We start from the raw sequence: 18,260 nt of genomic DNA on the forward strand, positions 1-18,260 counted from the left end.
AAGCAGCGCAATAGTGCTCAGTCTTCATAATACAAATTAAGCAAACCGATCATGAAAGGAATAAGAATCCATCACAAAGAAAAAAATTTATGTGATTTTAAGCAATTTTGAGACAAGAAAATAACAACGAGATTCTTTCCGATTATTGACTGATACCTTCAGATTTTTCCCAACCTTCTCTCATCGAGCGAAGTAAAGAATTTCAAGAATGGAAACCTAACAATGTTTGCAATCGATCCAATTAAATTTTTTTGGGGCGGTTATTTTTCAAACAATTAATCTCATGAAATCTTGATCGTTGATTGAGGGGTCGGCGCACTGCCCGGGCCGAATCAATAATGGGCTGGATTTTAAAGCCCAAATTAGGAGAATGGAATACTCGAGGCCCGGTTTAGTACGACGTCGTACGGCAGTGGGACGTTATCACACTTTTCCTAAAATCACACGGACTTTTTGGTTGTTAGCTAGTTGTGTGTAATTATTATGGTCCTAGTAGAAAGTAATCAATATTAGCTATAAGCTTTCATTACAAATCGCCACGCCATCACCGTCATTGAGGCCATTTGGTTTTTTGGATTGGTCTCCGGAAAAAGCAAAAAATCATCAAATCATTCAATTTCTCTTTATTAGAACCTGAATCCAAAAACCTGTCATTCAATTTCTCTTTTTCAGAACGTGAACCCAAAAACCTCCATAACAGAACCGTCTAATCGAAGAGAGCTGGTAAGCAGTTTGCTTAGGGTTTACAAAAAATTATTATAATAATAATTTGAAAAAGAAAAAAGAGAAATCATATGATGGCGAATCTATACGTGAAGGCGACGCCACCGGCGGATCTGAACAGAAACACGGAGTGGTTCACGTATCCAGGAGTATGGACTACGTATATACTGATACTATTCTTCGCTTGGCTTATCGTTCTCTCTGTTTTCGGTTGCTCTCCTGGCATGGCTTGGACCATTGTCAATCTCGCCCATTTTCTCGTATGTTTCATTTTCTTTTCTCTATTACTCTGTTTTTGTTATTGATTAATTTGCTGTATTTTGCTCATTAGGGTTTATTTTGGATTTGATTAGGTGTTTCACGTGTGAATTGCTAATTCTGGCTGGGTAGGTGTTAACTAGTTGCAAGTTGAATTTGAATTAGGTTATTCTCTGTTTCATGTCGTTTTACTGTCGAATGAAAAGTTTTTAGCTTTCAAGCTCTTAGCTTGTTTCCTAGTCACGTTCTCTGGAATAAGTTGGGCACCTAGTAAGATTGAGTAGATGGGCATCTATTGGAAGTGGCAGCTGGTGGGACTGAGTAAACTGAAACTCTGTGGAGTCCATAATCCAAGTCCTATGGATGGATCTTAATCTTATCACTTGGTGCTAGCAGAGAAAATTGATCCTTTTGACCATTTTCATTTAGAACAAAGCTCGAGTTGTGTGGATTAAATAAATTTGACAGTTGGATGAATATGTGGCATCCAGATTACATTCCCCTGTGTTAGTATTCTCTATTGCTTTTTGGATATTTTACTTTCAACTGCATGCCTATGAAGTTCTCTATCATATATTTAATTTGTACACAAGGAATTAGGTTAGTGTTTGTGAAATTAAAATTAGATGTTTAGATGCTGGTCACATGTTTATTCAGCAGAAAGAAAAGATGAGTGTTGAACCAATTAAGTGATGCCCCAATGCTTGTTGATAAAATTGCTGTGATAAATTGAATGCAATTTGGACATTTTCTTTTCTGTTATACAGATAATACAACTGCCTTATGTCATTTTCTATGTTATTGATGTACGTACTTCTTCTCGTTTTTACTACGTTTTCTGTGTGCACGGATTTTGCTTAAAATGAAAATGTTCTGGCAAGCATGAAGTAGAGCTGACTTGCCAAGTTTAGTTTTTGATATGCATTAGTTATGTGATCATTATTCTACCTCATTCTGAATTTATCTTGAAGTTGCTTCCAACATCTGTGAAATACTATTGACCAGAATGTTTCGCCTTGCAGATCACGTATCACTTCTTTCACTGGAAAAAAGGAACACCCTTTGCTGAAGACCAGGGCATTTATAACGGGTTGACTTGGTGGGAGCAGATAGACAATGGACAGCAGCTTACACGCAATAGAAAGTTCCTAACTGTTGTACCTGTGGTGCTGTAAGTTTACATATTCAATATCTTAAAACTTTTGAATTTTTTTATTTTATTTTTAGTTCATTTCAGTGATCTGAAATGTCTCGCTTTTCCCTCTGTTTTTATGCATAGACAGTGTCTTTCTGATTTTCAAATTTTGCATACTTGTAAGTTGGAAAATCATGATAGACTGTATTCTTGAAGGCTTACTTGTAGTTCCTTGAACTTTGGTCATCATTTTATGCAGTTGTTTGGCAAAAGTTATTTGTTGAGACTTAAGAGTAACCCTGTTGTTCGACTTTTTGGGGGCTTTGTTGTGTTGTTGTTTTGTGTTGGGGGGTGGGGGGGGGACAGTGAGAAGTACTTTTGGAGCTTGGAGACACGGTCGTACCTACTTGTTTTGTCTGTCTGTTTAGGCTGGATTTTGTAACCTATACATGCCAGGATTAAGGCCTTCGGTTAATATCTGTTCACACATCCGTGTACCTTATTTGATAATAATTAGTCTGAACTAATATTGTTAATTTGACGAATCTTGCTGCTGTTGTTGTGGAGTCCATTAGAACTCAACACAGCGCATTGGCCGAATTGTGATGTTGGAATTATTTAAGTATCTTTGCTAGGTGTACATTATAAAATTGCCAAGTTCTGGAATATCAGTCCAATCTTTTATCTGTATTACATGGGTGTATAAATCTCTTATACGGACTTCCTCATAATTTTAAAATGCGGATGCCATTGGAAGAATAAAAAAATAAAATACAAAGTCCAATACACTAAGACAAAATACACAATTTTAACGCATTGGAGTTCATATATTCCTAGATTAGACAAAAATTCTCTATATATATAGAATAATTCTTCAATCAGGGATTCCTAATCATATAAAAGTTATAGACAAGCTAAAAGAGAAAAAATACACCAACGCCAATGTAGCGTATTGAAGTATTTTTTATTTTTTTAAGTCGTTTAGCTTGTCCCTGACTTTAATATGGTTGTGGGTCCCTGATTAGAAGCCCACTCTTCACTATATAGTGAAAATTCTCCCTCGTGGATGTCCGCATGAAATAAAGTACAGATTCGGCGTTTTACGGTCTAGCATGATTAACAATGGTGTAAAACACTAAATCCTCATTTATTTTGCGTGGACATTCGCGGGAGAGAACAACTTTATACATGTATTTGTGTATTAGGGCTTTTTTTTTTATTTTTTTTTTGTTTCTATCAGTGTTCACTCTATTTATTATCAGGCAGAGGAAGAGTAGAAGACGTTTGTTCTTGTGAATTTAAAGCCTAATTCCTATCTTTTCTTTTTTTTTCCCCCTCTTTTCTCCCCACCTTTCTGTGTGAGTAGGGATAGAGTTTCTGAATTCGGCCTTGCTGATTCTACGTAACGTAGAAAATTCATTTCTCAACCAAAAAGTACAATCACAGGAATTATGTTATTAAGCGGTTACTTCATTTTTAAGACACTCTCTCAGATTGCACTAAGTTCTGGTGAGAATGTCTATTTAAGCATGTGCAATATTGAGATTCCTCATTGTGTGTTGATACTATCGCAGTACCTAAAATATAGGTTGTGATTCGGTAGATTTGGAAACCACCATGACCATTATCTTTTTTGTTAACAGGTACTTGATAGCCTCGCACACAACTGACTACCAACATCCAATGCTCTTTTTCAACACTTTAGCAGTGTTTGTTCTTGTTGTTGCCAAGTTCCCGAATATGCACAAGGTCCGGATTTTTGGAATCAATGCAGATAAGTGAGTTGGTATTGTGATAAAGATAGATGGGATAACCATTACCTACTCAAAAGGAACTGCTCCTATTCTGTATAGAAGACTGAACTGTAATGAACAATATCGTATGTAATGTTCTTTTGCTGGCTGCTTTCACAAGTTGTCTCTTAGATAACGAAGGAATAAGTGTATCTGTGTCATATTTGTACAGTGGATAATTTATGAATGTGGATTATCTGTCAGTTTATCACATATTTCGCCCGCTTGATGCCAATTATGTTGTGTCCAATAATGAAATGAAATGCAACAGTTTCTTATAACGATGGTGCAGACAACATTTCTTGGAGTTATGAGCCTCATCCATGATGATGCATGAAGTTTATGCAAATGTGGATTTGAGCAAAGAGCATGGGTAATTGTTGGGATTTATTTTCCGTTTTCCTTCCAATTTAATTGGTAGGGGTATAAATATCTCTCCACCTAATGTAGTGGACTAGATATTCCTTCGATGACAGTAAAAATATGTATCTAAAGTTGTGATATAATAAATTCTCTCAAGTTTCTTTGTTATGGTATGCATATTAGTGTATTTTACAACATAATAAACAAGGATTCTAAAATTAGTGAAGTTTGTGAGATGTACTCACCTTCTAATAAGAGAATTCTCATTTTATTAAAAATGTAACATACATATGCAAATTTACATTTAAAGTCGTAATTGTAACTTTACCCAGAATAAATAAACAAGCAAAAGAACAATTGCGACTTTATAATCACAGTCATTAATATATACATATATAAAAATAAAGAAGTTGGAGATTCTATGTATGGAGGATTGTCTCGGTGGAAGATATAATTTGTCTGCACGCTTTGCCCGACCAAAGAAAGGTGGATTTGTCATAATTTTCTCTTCTTCGAATATTAAACAAGTTAAAGCAACATGAAGTAATGATGATAAAACAACATTAGCGTTGTTCCTTGCTCGAAAGCTAGTGTATCAAACAAAATATTATGTCAGCTAGCTTTTTATAGTTGGGGCAGGTAAACTGGTTTATTTTTAAACTCAAGTACAATTTGTTCGATTATCATCAGGCTTTGTTGCTTTCAAACTAGATTTTAAGAGATTTTAGCAACTAGTTGTTGCAATGTATTTTTTTTTAATTATATGAGATTATTGATAAAATTACAACTTATATTTCATGAGATTAGTACACTGATATTTACAATCAAACAATTATTTAAATTATTCACATTCACATTTCGAAAGAAAAAAGACGACTACTGCATTCACTCAAATTGAGAAAGAAAATTAAACACTCACACTACATTATGAGAGTTCCTACATTGTGAGAGTTCAAATCCATGACCTCACAATTGGAGGTTTGAGTTCTAACCACTGATCAAAAGCCTACTGGCTATTGCAATGCATCTAAACTTTCTGATTAAGGATATAATTAATTTATTACAATGTGTGATGCAGTTGAGATAGAAATTTGGGATACTGAAGCTAGACTGTTGCCTCCGTAATTTTCTTTTATCTCTGAATAACCCCTTTTTATATTTGACTAAGTGCTTTCATGGTTGGAAGAAGAATCTCATTAGATGCTACACATGAGTTGTCAGTGTCAGAACTGACACAAGAGACCTGCTTTTGCTGAGTGTAAATGGAAAAGCAAATTAAAGCAAGCTAATAGATAAGTAATATTGTTGATTACAAACTCTCATTCCCATATCCAATTCTCACTGCTTACATTTCAACAAAGAAAGAAAAACATAATACAGCAATGTCATCAGCTGGTGCCCTAACTAATAATCATCAACTTCGTCCGATAGAAGAACAAATGAATACTGGCTATGCAGCTGTATTCACCTCCTCTTCTATGTACATGCAGTCTACACCACACACAAAGTATCTAATTAACTAAAACCCCCTATGAAGCTAACCGAAAATGTAGAAGCTCCAAATTTCATACACTGTTCAAATTTTAACAGAAAAGAAAAGAAAAAAAAATATATATATATATATAAATATGGATCTTTTTGTTAGTTACTTCTAAATATCGAAACAACTTAAAACAATTAACAGTAGTGACCAGCAGAGCGCAGGCAAGTGAAAAAGAAGATAAATAAATAAACTTAATTCACCAGGATCCCCCACCAAACATTCCATTCCAGTATCCCGTTGAAGTGGATGTTCCCTTGTTGCTGTGATGATCAACTTCAGTCGTTGAGGCGCTTGAAAGTTGTTTCAGTTCTCCGAAAGGAAAGAAGAGCCGGCTCCCGTTACCAATATTGTCTTGAATTCCAAACCTATTTGCTTGATCAATTGAAAAACTTAGGGTTGCTGCTGGTTTGATATCTTGCAAAGGAAACCCAGATGAAAATAAAGTATTTGAATCCGGCATCGGTGTTGGAATAAAATGATCCAAACCCGCCCTCGAAGCAATTCCTGTCCTCAGGAGATCTAGAGCTGAAACAGGAGACATGTTGTTATTGATATTATCATTGCTGGTAGTATTAGTTTCGGCTTTGGACGCTACTGCTGGATGATCAGCATATTGAGACATGTCATTTGCGTTATTATGCATGACTTGGAATCCAAGATTAAGATCCTGGCCTCCTTTGAGGATCTTAGGGTTTTCATGAGAAGAAAAGTGTGAGAGGCTTGGTGGGTTTAGATCTGGAATAATAAGCTTGTTATAATTATTATTATTATTATTATTATTATTACTACTTGAAGCTGCTGCTGCTGATGATGATATAGATCTCTTGTTCTTTCTTGATCCTCCTCCCACAGGAACATTTCTAAGAGAGCCACCTTCAGTCCAGTACCTTCTGCAAGTCTTGCAGAAATATCTTGGCTGTGTGAGACTGTAATTGTTGTAATAACAGAACTTGGTGTTTGTTGAGTTACATCTCGGACAATTCAATTGCTCTTGTGGCCTTGCCTTTCTTTCTAACATCGGCGGCCTGCTGCTGCTGCTGCTGTTGCATGTATTTGAAACTACCTCTTCCATTGCCTTCACCCCTCCAACCTCCGGAAAGTTCTGATTGAAAAAAAGAGAGTTAACCGGCCATTATTTTCAAAAAACCAGAAAACAAAATTAGCACACAGAAATTCATAAATCCACAAATTAAAGTAGAACAGATTATATAAAAAGAGAAAATTAATAAAAGCATTGAATGCTTTTCTTTTCGACTGAATCGATCAAAATTATACAAAATGAAAAAGAACCCAAAAAAAAAAAAAAGGGTTAACTTTTTCCCATTCCTTTCCTTTTATCAGTTATTGCATAAACCAGCCAAGAGGTGAAAAAAGATAAAGTGTATGTACTGCTTTCATGTTTTAATAACATATTTCAAACTTTATATGCATATGATCATCAAAAAGATTATCATTAGATAAAATCAAACTTGCAGCAGCATGAAGAAATAGATACGTATATTTAATCCATCAGTTTTATATGGAAAGAAAATTAATCGAGGAAATAAGATCAACCAACCTGTGGCCATTTAGCGGCATCCATAAATTGAGAAGAACAAAAGTTAATTGATGAAAAGCAAGTGATGACTTCAGAGAGAGAAAGAAAGAGAGAATTCACCTCTTTTGAGTTTTGTCTGCAGCAGCTGCTATTTGTTCAAAGAAAGAATGTTTTAGATAGTTTCTGTGCTGGCTTTATGTGTTTGAAAAACCTTTTCTTTCTTTCTTTTTCTTTTTCTTTTTCTTTTTTAAATGTGCATATATATATATATATATATATATATAAATGATAAAAGAAACAAAGAGGGTGTTTGTTTTGACTACTCACATTTTGTTTTAAATAAAGTAAATGAAATTAAAGGATTAAGGTTTTGGTATTTTATATATATTATTAATTATTTGAAGTGGGGAATTTTTGTCGGATTGTATTATAAGAGAAATAGTGGTACTAAATTATTAGTTTAATGATCGTGGGTGGAATATGAGTGTGTATTACTGTGGTGGGTTTCGACTTTTTGACTTGATAATGGAGAGAAAGTCTTTTTATTCTTTGTATTCTCTTGTCACTATCCTTTTCAATGTTTCTTTCTCCCCTCGACGACCCTTCATGAGCGTGGGAGTTGGGATTTGTTTGGACTTTGGACTTTGGACAATCCGCTGCCTAGGAGCCTAGGATAAGATTTTATTCCTCCGTAATTTTGACAACAGATCTCGATCCTTACATTATTAATTCTGCTCTAACTTTTCGTGGTTTCTTATTAAGTAAAGATCGATAAAGATAGACATACATGGCTTCTAGCTATGTAGCTGCTTTCACGGGACAACTTTTAACGATTTTCAAAAATGGTATTAATTCATGAAAAATACATACATTCTTATTAAGTCTGATTTCTCTGTTACCTTAAAAAGGAGGGGGGGAAAAAAAATCATGAACCTAGATTATCGATCTCTCAAAACTTATATATATATATATATATATTCACTAGCTTGATGAAACTCTCATTAAACTATACAATTACCCATAAAAAAAAAATTAACAAATTAATAATTATAGTGTTAAGTAGCTTATCAAAAACATTTGCAAACTGGAGTGCCCAATATGTATGTATAATAATTAATTACATAAGTGTACATCAAGGACGAGAATTAAGTAGTAATCAAGTGAACAAATCTAATGAATATATATATATATATATATATTAGTTCGCATCTAACGAACGAATAATAATTCGTTTACAAATTACTACTTGCGGAGGCGTAATCTTGAGTCATTTGTGAAACGAACAACAAAAAGAAAATTTGAGGACGTAAGAAGGAGTGGAATGATGAATGTAATGTAATGAATGAATTAATTAATTAATAAACGAATGGATTCAATTAATGAAAGTGAAAATGGAAAGTTCACGGCGGGAGAAGTGGGGGACTCTCCGACAAGAGGCGACAAAAAGCGACCGCTGTGGGGCCCATTTAATGCGGTAGGATTGATGAGAAATTTCTGCTTTTGCTTTGTAATTTCATCGTGTTGGTGGCGTTTTGCTGGCCTTTTTCTTTATCTTGATGCTGACTGTGCCTTCAATTTCAATTTCAATTTCTATTTCTATTTCTTCGAAGCACCCCTCGCCTTAAATCTCAAATTCGAAATGCTGAACCTTCAAAACCCTAGAGCACAATAATTCGTATATCGTATCATTTCGTTTTTTTACCCAACCAAAAAAAAATTAAAAAAATTAAAAAATTAAAAAATTCAATTTGAATATTGTCTACGTGACATGAGGTTATTACGATTGTACAATTAAATGGCCAACTTTTGTTTTGTTTTTTCTCTTTTGGGGTGTCGTCTCGAAACAAAATGATTATTTATTTCGTTCAATTACTTTTTTTCCTCAAAAAGTGATCTTTATACATTGCATGATTGCAAATGAACCCTTTTTTTTGTTGTCTCCTTGAAAAGTTAAAATTCTTCTGCACTATCTATGTACATGCACACACACACACACACACACATATATTGATATATATATATATATTTACACACATCAATCAACAGAAATCTGACTTTTGTTTATTGAAAAAAAATAGAAGAGAATAATAGGGGATTGCTATTGGCTGTTGCAAAGCGGGCACACGGCAGACAGACAGATGCTTTGGTGGGCAAAATAATTATTCTCCTTATATTTCAACGTGAATAACATGGATGGATATGTACACATACACATAGTTGCGGTTCTAATGCTCTACACGTCAGTCGCCCGCCCCTTCTTCTACCGTTCAAAAATTCCTGCCGTATTGGATGCACCCACCCAGCCCATGCATGCATCAAAATATATTACACACAATATGCGATCGACGCCGCGCATATTAATTCATTCGTAAATTAATTATATATTCGTTGATCGATCGACAAATATGCATATATATATATATATATATACATACATATTGCACACAATTTTAATGCGTCTTTTTTGTTGTTAATTCTGCACGAGGGCTTCCTGCAACTTCATGCGCTTCGGCTTTGCGTTATGGATATATATATCCCCATAATTCGGCGACGCCATTGATAATTGCTATTATTTTGATTCCTGAAACTATGCTTTTTCCTGATTTGGGGCCCAAATACTGCGCCTGTTTTGTTTGGTGAGAATTCCTATGTGCTCGTATCTGATTCTGTTTGAATTTCAACCATTAATTTTGTCTCGCAAACAATTGGAGTCTATTTCCATTTCATGTTCCCCCCATATATAGATCTCTACTTTTTCCTGCTAGCTTATAGTTATAGATTGTGTGTATGTGTTCGGGTTAATTTAATTAATTATATGATAAAATATCATTAATGAATGCAGAATTATCTTAAAATTCATCATTAAATAATAAATAAGTTTTTTCTGTGATTCTATATGAATAATGGGGGAGTTGTGAACTTAGATTTTTTTTTAATCTCTACTATTAGTTTAATTTAGTGAATAGATATTTAGTTAATTAATAAATAATGGCTAGCATTAATTAAAATTAAATTAATGAATTTGATCGACAGAGAGGCTGTTGTGATCCATTATAATTCTCTTTTTTTTTTTAATTTTAAATAATTTTTTAATTGATAACAGTATTTTTTAAGGATTTATATCTTTTTATGGTACAAATATTTTGGCACTATTAATTAAATCCAACATGTACAAAAATCATTAGTTCACTATTTTTGTTCAGAGAGATTAATAATGTACAATGGATCATTTTGGTGATCCAATTAGAACTGGTCCAAGAACACATTATGCTGACGATCCAATCCGAAGATCTCCGTACAGGGAAAAAGTAGCCCACTTTTAACATTTTTAACCTTAGTTAAAATTACTTTACAAGCCAGAGAAAAATGTCATTACAGAGATTCCCTCCCATATTAAAAAAACTAATTCACGCGTCACGCCCCTGCAGATATTTCACTGCCTTCTTCTTCTTCTTCTTCTTCTTCTTCTTCTTCTTCTTTTTTTAATTAATAAAATGAAAAAGTTTGCAAAATAACTTGCATGTGAAACATAATTAACACAAAAATCTTATGTATCCTTTATTAAGTGGGTCTATATTTTTGGTACCTGGGATTTGATTTATTCAATGATTTTTTTTTTATTTTTTTTGTTGTTGAGAATTTTCCATATCCTTCTTAAGCCATGTCTATTTCAATTTTTTTTTCCTTAATTTAAGAACTAACAAATTCTATACATATTCACTGTGTTTTCAAAAGAAAGCGATACCCTACTTGATTAGTCATTTGAAATTGGAAAAGAGCAGAGGAAGAAGTTTTTTTTGTATGAACAATACACTACTACTTTATTGTATCTTCACCGATGGCCAATTTAACTTTATACGATGTATTTTGGATTGGCACTGAGTGATGAGAGACGAGCGATGCCATCTGGCCCGGATCAACACATGCATTATTTTATTAATATCGGATGTTTGTTACGGAAGAAGCCTCTATTATTGATTGGTCAAACTAAACAGGCGTTAACAGATGTATTATTTTTTAAACTGTGATCGAAAATTTTGATTATTATTATTATTATTTTAAAACACAGAAAATTTGGAAATGTTGGAAATAGAGAACAACGGTGCATGCTTTTGCTGGTAAATTACGTGAAAATGGGCTGGATTTGAAATTCTAAAGAAGCCCAAGGTTTAATTGGGCCTAAGTCTGACATTGGTCTCCTTTGACCTTTCCCCGGCGAAAGCCATATATTAGCATCAACGTCACGACATCCACACAATTCTTTCATACTAAACCAGGGGCGTGGCCTGGGCTAATTGCTTTGCCCCAGAAAGTTAAAATCGAAAAACAAAAGGGGATCATTTCCAAATGAGTGGCGCTATTTGGAAATGATCCCACTGCCACGTAAATTTAACTTAATTGACATAGTAGGCCCGAAAATTAAACTTAATTATTGCAGAGACTTTGATAAATATGGAATTTCATCCTTGTTTTTATTTATAATGGCAGCCAGGAGAGCCACCTTTTATTAGCATGCGTGGCCCAGAGATGCCAATTCTTCGCTGTTATTATAATTATTATTATTCTTATCAAAATCATCATTATCATTTTTTATATCTGCAAAAACTAGATGCACGCGTACAAAACCTTATTATTACTTCCCCGGAACCGCAGTTCGAGCTATCTATTTTTATTCTTCTTTAAGGCAGCTAAGCTTTACAGACAATATGGAAACGAAGTAGAAACATTAATTCAAGACGGAAAGGAAAAAAAGAACAGGAAAGAAAAAAGTTAGACCATAAACTTCCATTTTCATCGTCATATTATTCAGGGTTACATGGCTTGGAGCCCTATATTATACAATTCATCCTCCTTCCTCCTTAAATGTGATTTGTTGATCATTTAAGAAATAATTTAATGCTTATTGCTAGCCTAGCAAAGCTAGCAGCTTGATGGACAAAATAAGATCATCTATCAATTTTCAGTATCGCTGAGTTTTCTTTTTCAATTACATACCCCTTTTGGGAGCAGAGGGAGTGGTGCACATTAATTATACTTTTACATATTTACCTGATAATTCATTAGAGAACCAAATGTTATAATTTTTGAAAGTAATAGGTCCACCTGCCACCGTCTTAAATTTCTACATCTACATTAATATTGGTCCGAAATTGTGTCAACGGAAACTGTCGTTAACTTTTTTTTGGTTGGTTAAAATTAAATTAAAATCTAAAGATGGTTCTTCGTCCACCAACTCTCTCTTGATGATGAATTGAGAGATGGGCGAATGCCCGAATAAAAAAAAAAAAAATCAATGTATTTAGGCCCCGTTTGGGATTGCTTTTGGGAGGGTTAAAAGTGATTTTAAAAATCTAAAAACTAATTTTGGTGTTTGGTAAAAAAAAATCAAAATCAATTTTGTCAGAATCAGCTCCTCCTACAACTAATTTTGAAAAACAGGGAAGGAGTAACTTTTAGATTCTGATTTTGATAATCAATTTTATCATTTAATATAATTCCATAAATATCCTTACAATTATTACTTAAATCCGAAATTATCCTTATTTAAATTGGAAACAAAATCAATATTGATATGTATAAGTAAATTTCATCTTACATTATGTACATTTTAGTCATTTATTTTTTTTACAGCAGTTTAACAATAAGATTTACCAAACACCCATAATTGCTTTCAAAATTCACAGTACTTTTGAAAATAAAATTTACCAAACACTTAATTGATTCTCTTCACAACTGATTATTTGTACAGCACAGCTAACAACAATTATTTTAAAAGCTGCAGCATTACCAAACTAGCCCTTAGTAAGGCCCATTTAAGATTGTTTTTGAGAAGTTTAAAAGTAATTTTGAAAAGTTAAAAATAATTTTAGTATTTAGTAAATTTTTTTAAAATTACTTTTTTGTAAAACCACCCATTCTACAGTAGATTTTGAAAAGCCACTTATTTTAAAAAGAAGGGAATGATTAGCTTTTCAAAATATGATTTTGAGAATCATTTTTAAACTTAATACAATTCCATATATATTCTCATATATATTACAAAAATCCAAAATTCTCCTTATTAATTAGGAAATAAAATAAATAACTTTAAAGAAATTATTAATATTACCAATTATATTGAGATAACAAAATAGAAAAATAAAATTAATATTATAAAATATTTATTTTAGTTATCAATTATTATATATGTACACAGAAAATAATATTGCATATACATGTTTATAAACGTGTAAATAAATTTTATTTAGTATTATATCCAATTCAATCATTTATATTCTTACAACAATTTAATAGTAAGATTTACTAAACATACATTACTGTTTTTAAAACTCACAGTATTTTTAAAATAAATTTTACTAAATATTTAATTGATTTTATTCATAATTGATTATTTCTATAACACAACTAACACCAATTATTTTAAATGTTATAGCATTACCAAACAAGCACTAATTGTTTTGGTAGATTGTTATATGCTTTCATTTACTTAAGCACTTAGTTATGTAATCACACCATGTATATATACGTGAGGCTAGGAATCATGAAGCAGATGATATCTTCGTAAAAACTCGCCAACCAAATATAAAAATTTCTTGTGATACGAGCTTTACTTTAGTAAGGATTTAAAGTGTGATATTTAGTTATTAATAGCGAGAGTAAATTTCAAAGATATGTATTAATATTTTTTTCCCAAAGATTAGATAAGCTCACATCAGGATTTAATTACTAAATATAAAAATATAGTTTATTCTAATGTATATGTACATTGAAGGTAAATGAATTTTATGAAAAGTTGGTGATATTTAACTCCCTCATTTTATCTTATTACTGTTTGTATTTTCAATTAATTCTATTTATCTTCGAAATTATCCTTACTTATCAATAAACAATTTTCGATTTTTAACAAAGCATTGGAGAAGCAAACACAGATCGTGATTCAATTTGATACAAGTAATACAGTGATTTTATTTACATTACGGTAGAACATTTTACCATCACATATCATACTCATCAGTTAGGAAGCAAGAGATTAGTTTGCTAAACTCGGAGAACAAACTTTGAGGAAATCTTTGTAGCAATAGGATAAGGAAACTGATTGAGAAATTACTTGGCGCCAGCTTATTGTGGGGCAACATTGAGTGATGAAAAAGATCGACTGACGAAATCTTACACGTTGCTGCTGGGTGTGACCATACTATCATTTTGGTGTCAACTGACAAATCACTGAAATCAGTTTTCGCTTTAAAGCTGCTTCTTAAAGTGATGATGCTAATAAATATCACACTTGAATGATTAGTGGAGTTTTTTTCATTTTTATTTTCTTTTTCACTCAGGAGAAAAGGGGAGGGACGGGGTGTCATGGCAGGCACACTCAATTCTGGTCTCTCGAAACCCCACGTTCAATCTTAGAAACCGAATTACACAGTCCTGCCAATTGCCAAAGGAGAATAGTTCTTTTCATCTCTAATTCAAACACAACTCTTATTTATTTTTCTTCCTTAAATAATCTTCTTTTCCTTCTTTCCCTTTTTTTTATCACTTTACAATTGATCTGCACCTCCTGATTCTGGGACCAAGTTTCTCCAAATTTTGGGTTGGGAAAAAATTATTAATAAGGGTAATTCTGAAAACAATTGAGAAGTGGAGTTGAAAAGAGAATTTAAGTAGGTCAAATGCCACTACTCTTTTATGAATAAAATTGAATTGATTACTCATACCAGTTAATAGATATTAATCTTCTCAAAAAAATTAATAGATATTAAAGCCTGCCAAAAAAAAAAAAAGATATTAGCGATTAATTAGGAATAGTTAACCTCTAATGTTACTTAACCCTACAGTGATTCATTTTCATTGCTTTGGCGAGTGATATAGAAGCAGCAAGACAGATAACCTAACCCAATTATGCAAAGTAATTAAAACGAGCCTCAACTCTCAAATCTAAAGAAATTAATTTGACCTCTTCCATTTATCGTCTTTTTTTCTTTTTAGGTGATCATTGTTGAATTGTTCCCGTGTCAACTTTATTTCACTGAGTACATAAGTATGATTTAAAAGATTAAAACAAAAATTGTTGAATTTCAGTGCATTGATTAGTCAATTATTTGTAAAGAGTTGAACAAATTAAATTTTGAGCAATACTAGATATCCTAACATATAAATTTTAATTTGAATCTCAACTGATGTCACATTCATCTATTGAATAGTGTTTACGTAATTTTATTAGATATAAAATACATCATCTAATTGATGAATGACATATATTATTAAAATTTAAGTAAGGACTCAAATATTAGAATCTCAAATATTATTGTTAAATTTTTTACTCTTTTAGTAAATTCACAAAATAAATAAATAAATAAGGGGAAAAGCATGTTGAGCTGGCAAGCAAGCAAGCCCCTTTTGTTTCTCGTGTCCCTGCCCCTTATGAATGAGATGACATTGACTTTTGACGTTTCCAAATGATGAGCGGTCCTGATTTGAATGCCATTTGTGGAGCTGATGATGCCGTCCGATTGGTATACGTGGGCATGCATGAGAAGGGCAGATGGCAGAAAGGTTGTTGAGATATATGTGCAATGTACGAAAGTCTACAATAGGATCATATGACGTAAGAGATTATAAATATCACCATTCTTTTTCTCTCTCAGACTGTACATGCCCACTTGCCTATATGGCATTCATTTCACAAATATAATTGGTAGCAGCCCTTCTAAGGGAAATGGGAAGGGCTCCCTGTTGTTCTAAGGTTGGGTTGCAGCGAGGTCCATGGACTCCTAGAGAAGACACATTGCTTACTGAGTACATTCAAGTTCACGGTGAAGGTCATTGGAGATCTTTGCCTAAAAAGGCTGGTAAATTAAATTAATAATCTTGTAAAATGTAGTATCAATTTTTGTGTATCATGTTCGATCTTATTTATTTATTTTGATAAGATATACATATTATTGATTACATTACAATTTAGCGATTTATATTTACAGGGCTTCTTAGATGTGGAAAGAGTTGCAGGCTAAGATGGATGAACTATCTAAGACCAGATATCAAGAGAGGCAACATAACGCCTGATGAGGATGATCTGATTATCAGATTGCATTCGCTTCTCGGGAATCGATGGTCTCTCATCGCAGGGAGGCTGCCGGGTCGAACCGATAACGAGATAAAGAATTACTGGAATACCCATCTTAGCAAAAGGCTTCGAGTTCAAGGAACCGACCCGAATACCCACAAGAAACTGTCGGAGCCATCTCTTGTTCAAGACGGAATTATCAAGAAAAGGAGAAGAATCAGTAAGACAGAGGCTGAGGCTGCGGCTGCGGCTGCATCACCTGTGGAGCCCACAGGAAAGCACAAGCTCCATCTCCCAAAGCCCATTAGGGTTACGACTACTTACCTGTTGCCAAGAAATGAAAGTTTTGCGCGTACTACTTTTTCCCAAGGAGGGGAAGGGGTCCTTGCTGCGCATGTGTTAGAAGAAGTTCCTTCTTACAGTCTCAAAGATGGTGATGATGGGGCAGCTGGGTTTCTTGTTGCGGATCATCATCTTGTTAACGGCTCTGATTTTGAGTGTCAATCTCAGATTTTTCCTGGTGAAAACTCGCTAGAGAAGCTCTATGAAGAGTATTTACAAATCCTGAAGAATGATGATGAGCAACTTCAGTTGGACTGCTTTGCTGAATCTCTTCTAAAATGATCAGAATTAAGTAAATTCGAAATCCATTTCACTTTTGTTAATTCAAAAAAAAAATTCAATTCCCAATAATTGTACTTAGAATCTTATATATTGTCTTCACATGCTTACCTTAGCTTCTAGCCCAGATTATGATGGATCCTAAAATTCTCTGTTCGTGTAATGTTATTATAATAATTAATACGTACATATTATCTTAATATACGTATCATTATTTTTTCTAGTACGTTATTCGTCTCAATTATCGAACTCATCATGTGCGTCATAAACTAATATTATAAACTATTTGAAGATTTAAAAAATATTCACCAGTTCATTTCACAAGCATCCCATATCATTTAAGGTAAATATTTTTTTTTAGCAATGACTTCATTAATATCTATGCATGTAAGTATATTAAGTCAAACTAATTTTTTGTAATTTTTAACCGTAATAAACAATATTTCGAGAATTCAATGATCATGCAAGCAAAAAAAATTAGATTCTTCCGTCATAATTTACCATCCAAGCAATAAACAATACTACATATATAAGACTAATGCTAAGTTTTATAAAGCTGGATAAATAATTTTTACTTTAAATTACGTGTCATTTACATGTCACTTATTGAACAGTACCGCTAAATTTTTCTATCACATAATAATGTTATAGAAAGTCAGCATCCACCTAATACATAGCAGGAATAATAAAATTATTTATTTATTGGGGAAGACTGAAGAGTTGTTTAAGACTAATTGAGACTGTCCTACCCAAGTATCAATTTCTCTTAGTTTTACTAACAAAGAAAAAAATCATGTAGGATATTTATAACTTTTTTTTTTCATTTCTATGATAGTATTTGTTAACTATACAGATTATTAAATAAAATTATTTTTCTTGATAAATCAAGCCAAAACAAAATAAAATTATATTATTATATTACTAGACATACATGATAAGTCAATAAAATTGGATCTAATTTTGAGTCTTATACATACTTCTAGTAATTTTAAACTTTGCTCTTTATTTATACTTAGAGATCGTTTCGAGTTGCTGTCAAAGAGGTTTAAGTCATGTTCGATATTAAGTGCTATAGCTTTTAAACTATAATTATTGTGAAAAAAATTTAACTATTTTTTAAATATGAAATAAAAGTTAATAACATGCAATAAATGTGATTTTTAAATAATAATTTTGGAAAAAAAATATTATAGTTTTTTCATCGTATGAGTAGTGGATCA

General features: G+C 32.7%; 3 protein-coding genes across 4 annotated transcripts; 2 read left to right on the plus strand and 1 right to left on the minus strand.

Annotated features, from left to right (window-relative positions):
- The first annotated feature begins 506 nt into the window (after positions 1 to 506).
- Positions 507 to 4,122, plus strand: LOC102606829 (hypothetical protein). Its single transcript, XM_006491250.2, has 3 exons — positions 507 to 983; positions 2,004 to 2,152; positions 3,760 to 4,122. Exons 1-3 carry the CDS (start codon positions 795 to 797, stop codon positions 3,896 to 3,898), a joined length of 477 nt encoding a protein of 158 aa, XP_006491313.1. The 5' UTR covers positions 507 to 794; the 3' UTR covers positions 3,899 to 4,122.
- A 1,425-nt stretch (positions 4,123 to 5,547) lies between these two features.
- On the minus strand, positions 5,548 to 7,616 carry LOC127901468 (dof zinc finger protein DOF2.5-like). 2 transcript variants are annotated; one of them, XM_052438851.1, is made up of 2 exons: positions 7,473 to 7,616; positions 5,548 to 6,917 (listed from the first exon to the last, which is right to left on the minus strand). In XM_052438851.1, exon 2 carries the CDS (start codon positions 6,885 to 6,887, stop codon positions 6,012 to 6,014), a length of 876 nt encoding a protein of 291 aa, XP_052294811.1. In that variant the 5' UTR covers positions 6,888 to 6,917; positions 7,473 to 7,616; the 3' UTR covers positions 5,548 to 6,011. The 2 variants fall into 2 exon arrangements, with proteins under 2 accessions (XP_052294811.1, XP_052294810.1); XM_052438850.1 differs by having other exon boundaries at positions 7,374 to 7,537.
- Positions 7,617 to 15,997: 8,381 nt separating this feature from the next.
- On the plus strand, positions 15,998 to 17,244 carry LOC102630916 (transcription repressor MYB6). Its single transcript, XM_006491247.4, has 2 exons — positions 15,998 to 16,204; positions 16,334 to 17,244. The coding sequence occupies exons 1-2, from the start codon at positions 16,072 to 16,074 to the stop codon at positions 17,041 to 17,043; spliced, it is 843 nt and encodes a 280-aa protein (XP_006491310.1). The 5' UTR covers positions 15,998 to 16,071; the 3' UTR covers positions 17,044 to 17,244.
- The last annotated feature ends 1,016 nt before the right edge of the window (positions 17,245 to 18,260 follow it).

This window comes from Citrus sinensis, chromosome 3 (assembly GCF_022201045.2).
Source record: "Citrus sinensis cultivar Valencia sweet orange chromosome 3, DVS_A1.0, whole genome shotgun sequence".
In the NCBI taxonomy this organism is placed as follows: Eukaryota; Viridiplantae; Streptophyta; class Magnoliopsida; order Sapindales; family Rutaceae; genus Citrus; species Citrus sinensis.

Excerpts from the sequence above, each read along its gene's own strand:
- LOC102606829 (XM_006491250.2), top strand. The coding sequence starts at position 795 with ATGATGGCGAATCTATACGTGAAGGCGACGCCACCGGCGGATCTGAAC. Across the intron at positions 984-2,003 it reads TCAATCTCGCCCATTTTCTC|ATCACGTATCACTTCTTTCA; the intron begins GTATGTTTCATT and ends TTCGCCTTGCAG. Across the intron at positions 2,153-3,759 it reads ACTGTTGTACCTGTGGTGCT|GTACTTGATAGCCTCGCACA; the intron begins GTAAGTTTACAT and ends TTTTGTTAACAG.
- LOC127901468 (XM_052438850.1), bottom strand. The coding sequence starts at position 7,397 with ATGGATGCCGCTAAATGGCCACAG. Across the intron at positions 6,918-7,373 it reads ATGCCGCTAAATGGCCACAG|AACTTTCCGGAGGTTGGAGG; the intron begins GTTGGTTGATCT and ends TTTTTCAATCAG.
- LOC102630916 (XM_006491247.4), top strand. The coding sequence starts at position 16,072 with ATGGGAAGGGCTCCCTGTTGTTCTAAGGTTGGGTTGCAGCGAGGTCCA. Across the intron at positions 16,205-16,333 it reads ATCTTTGCCTAAAAAGGCTG|GGCTTCTTAGATGTGGAAAG; the intron begins GTAAATTAAATT and ends TTATATTTACAG.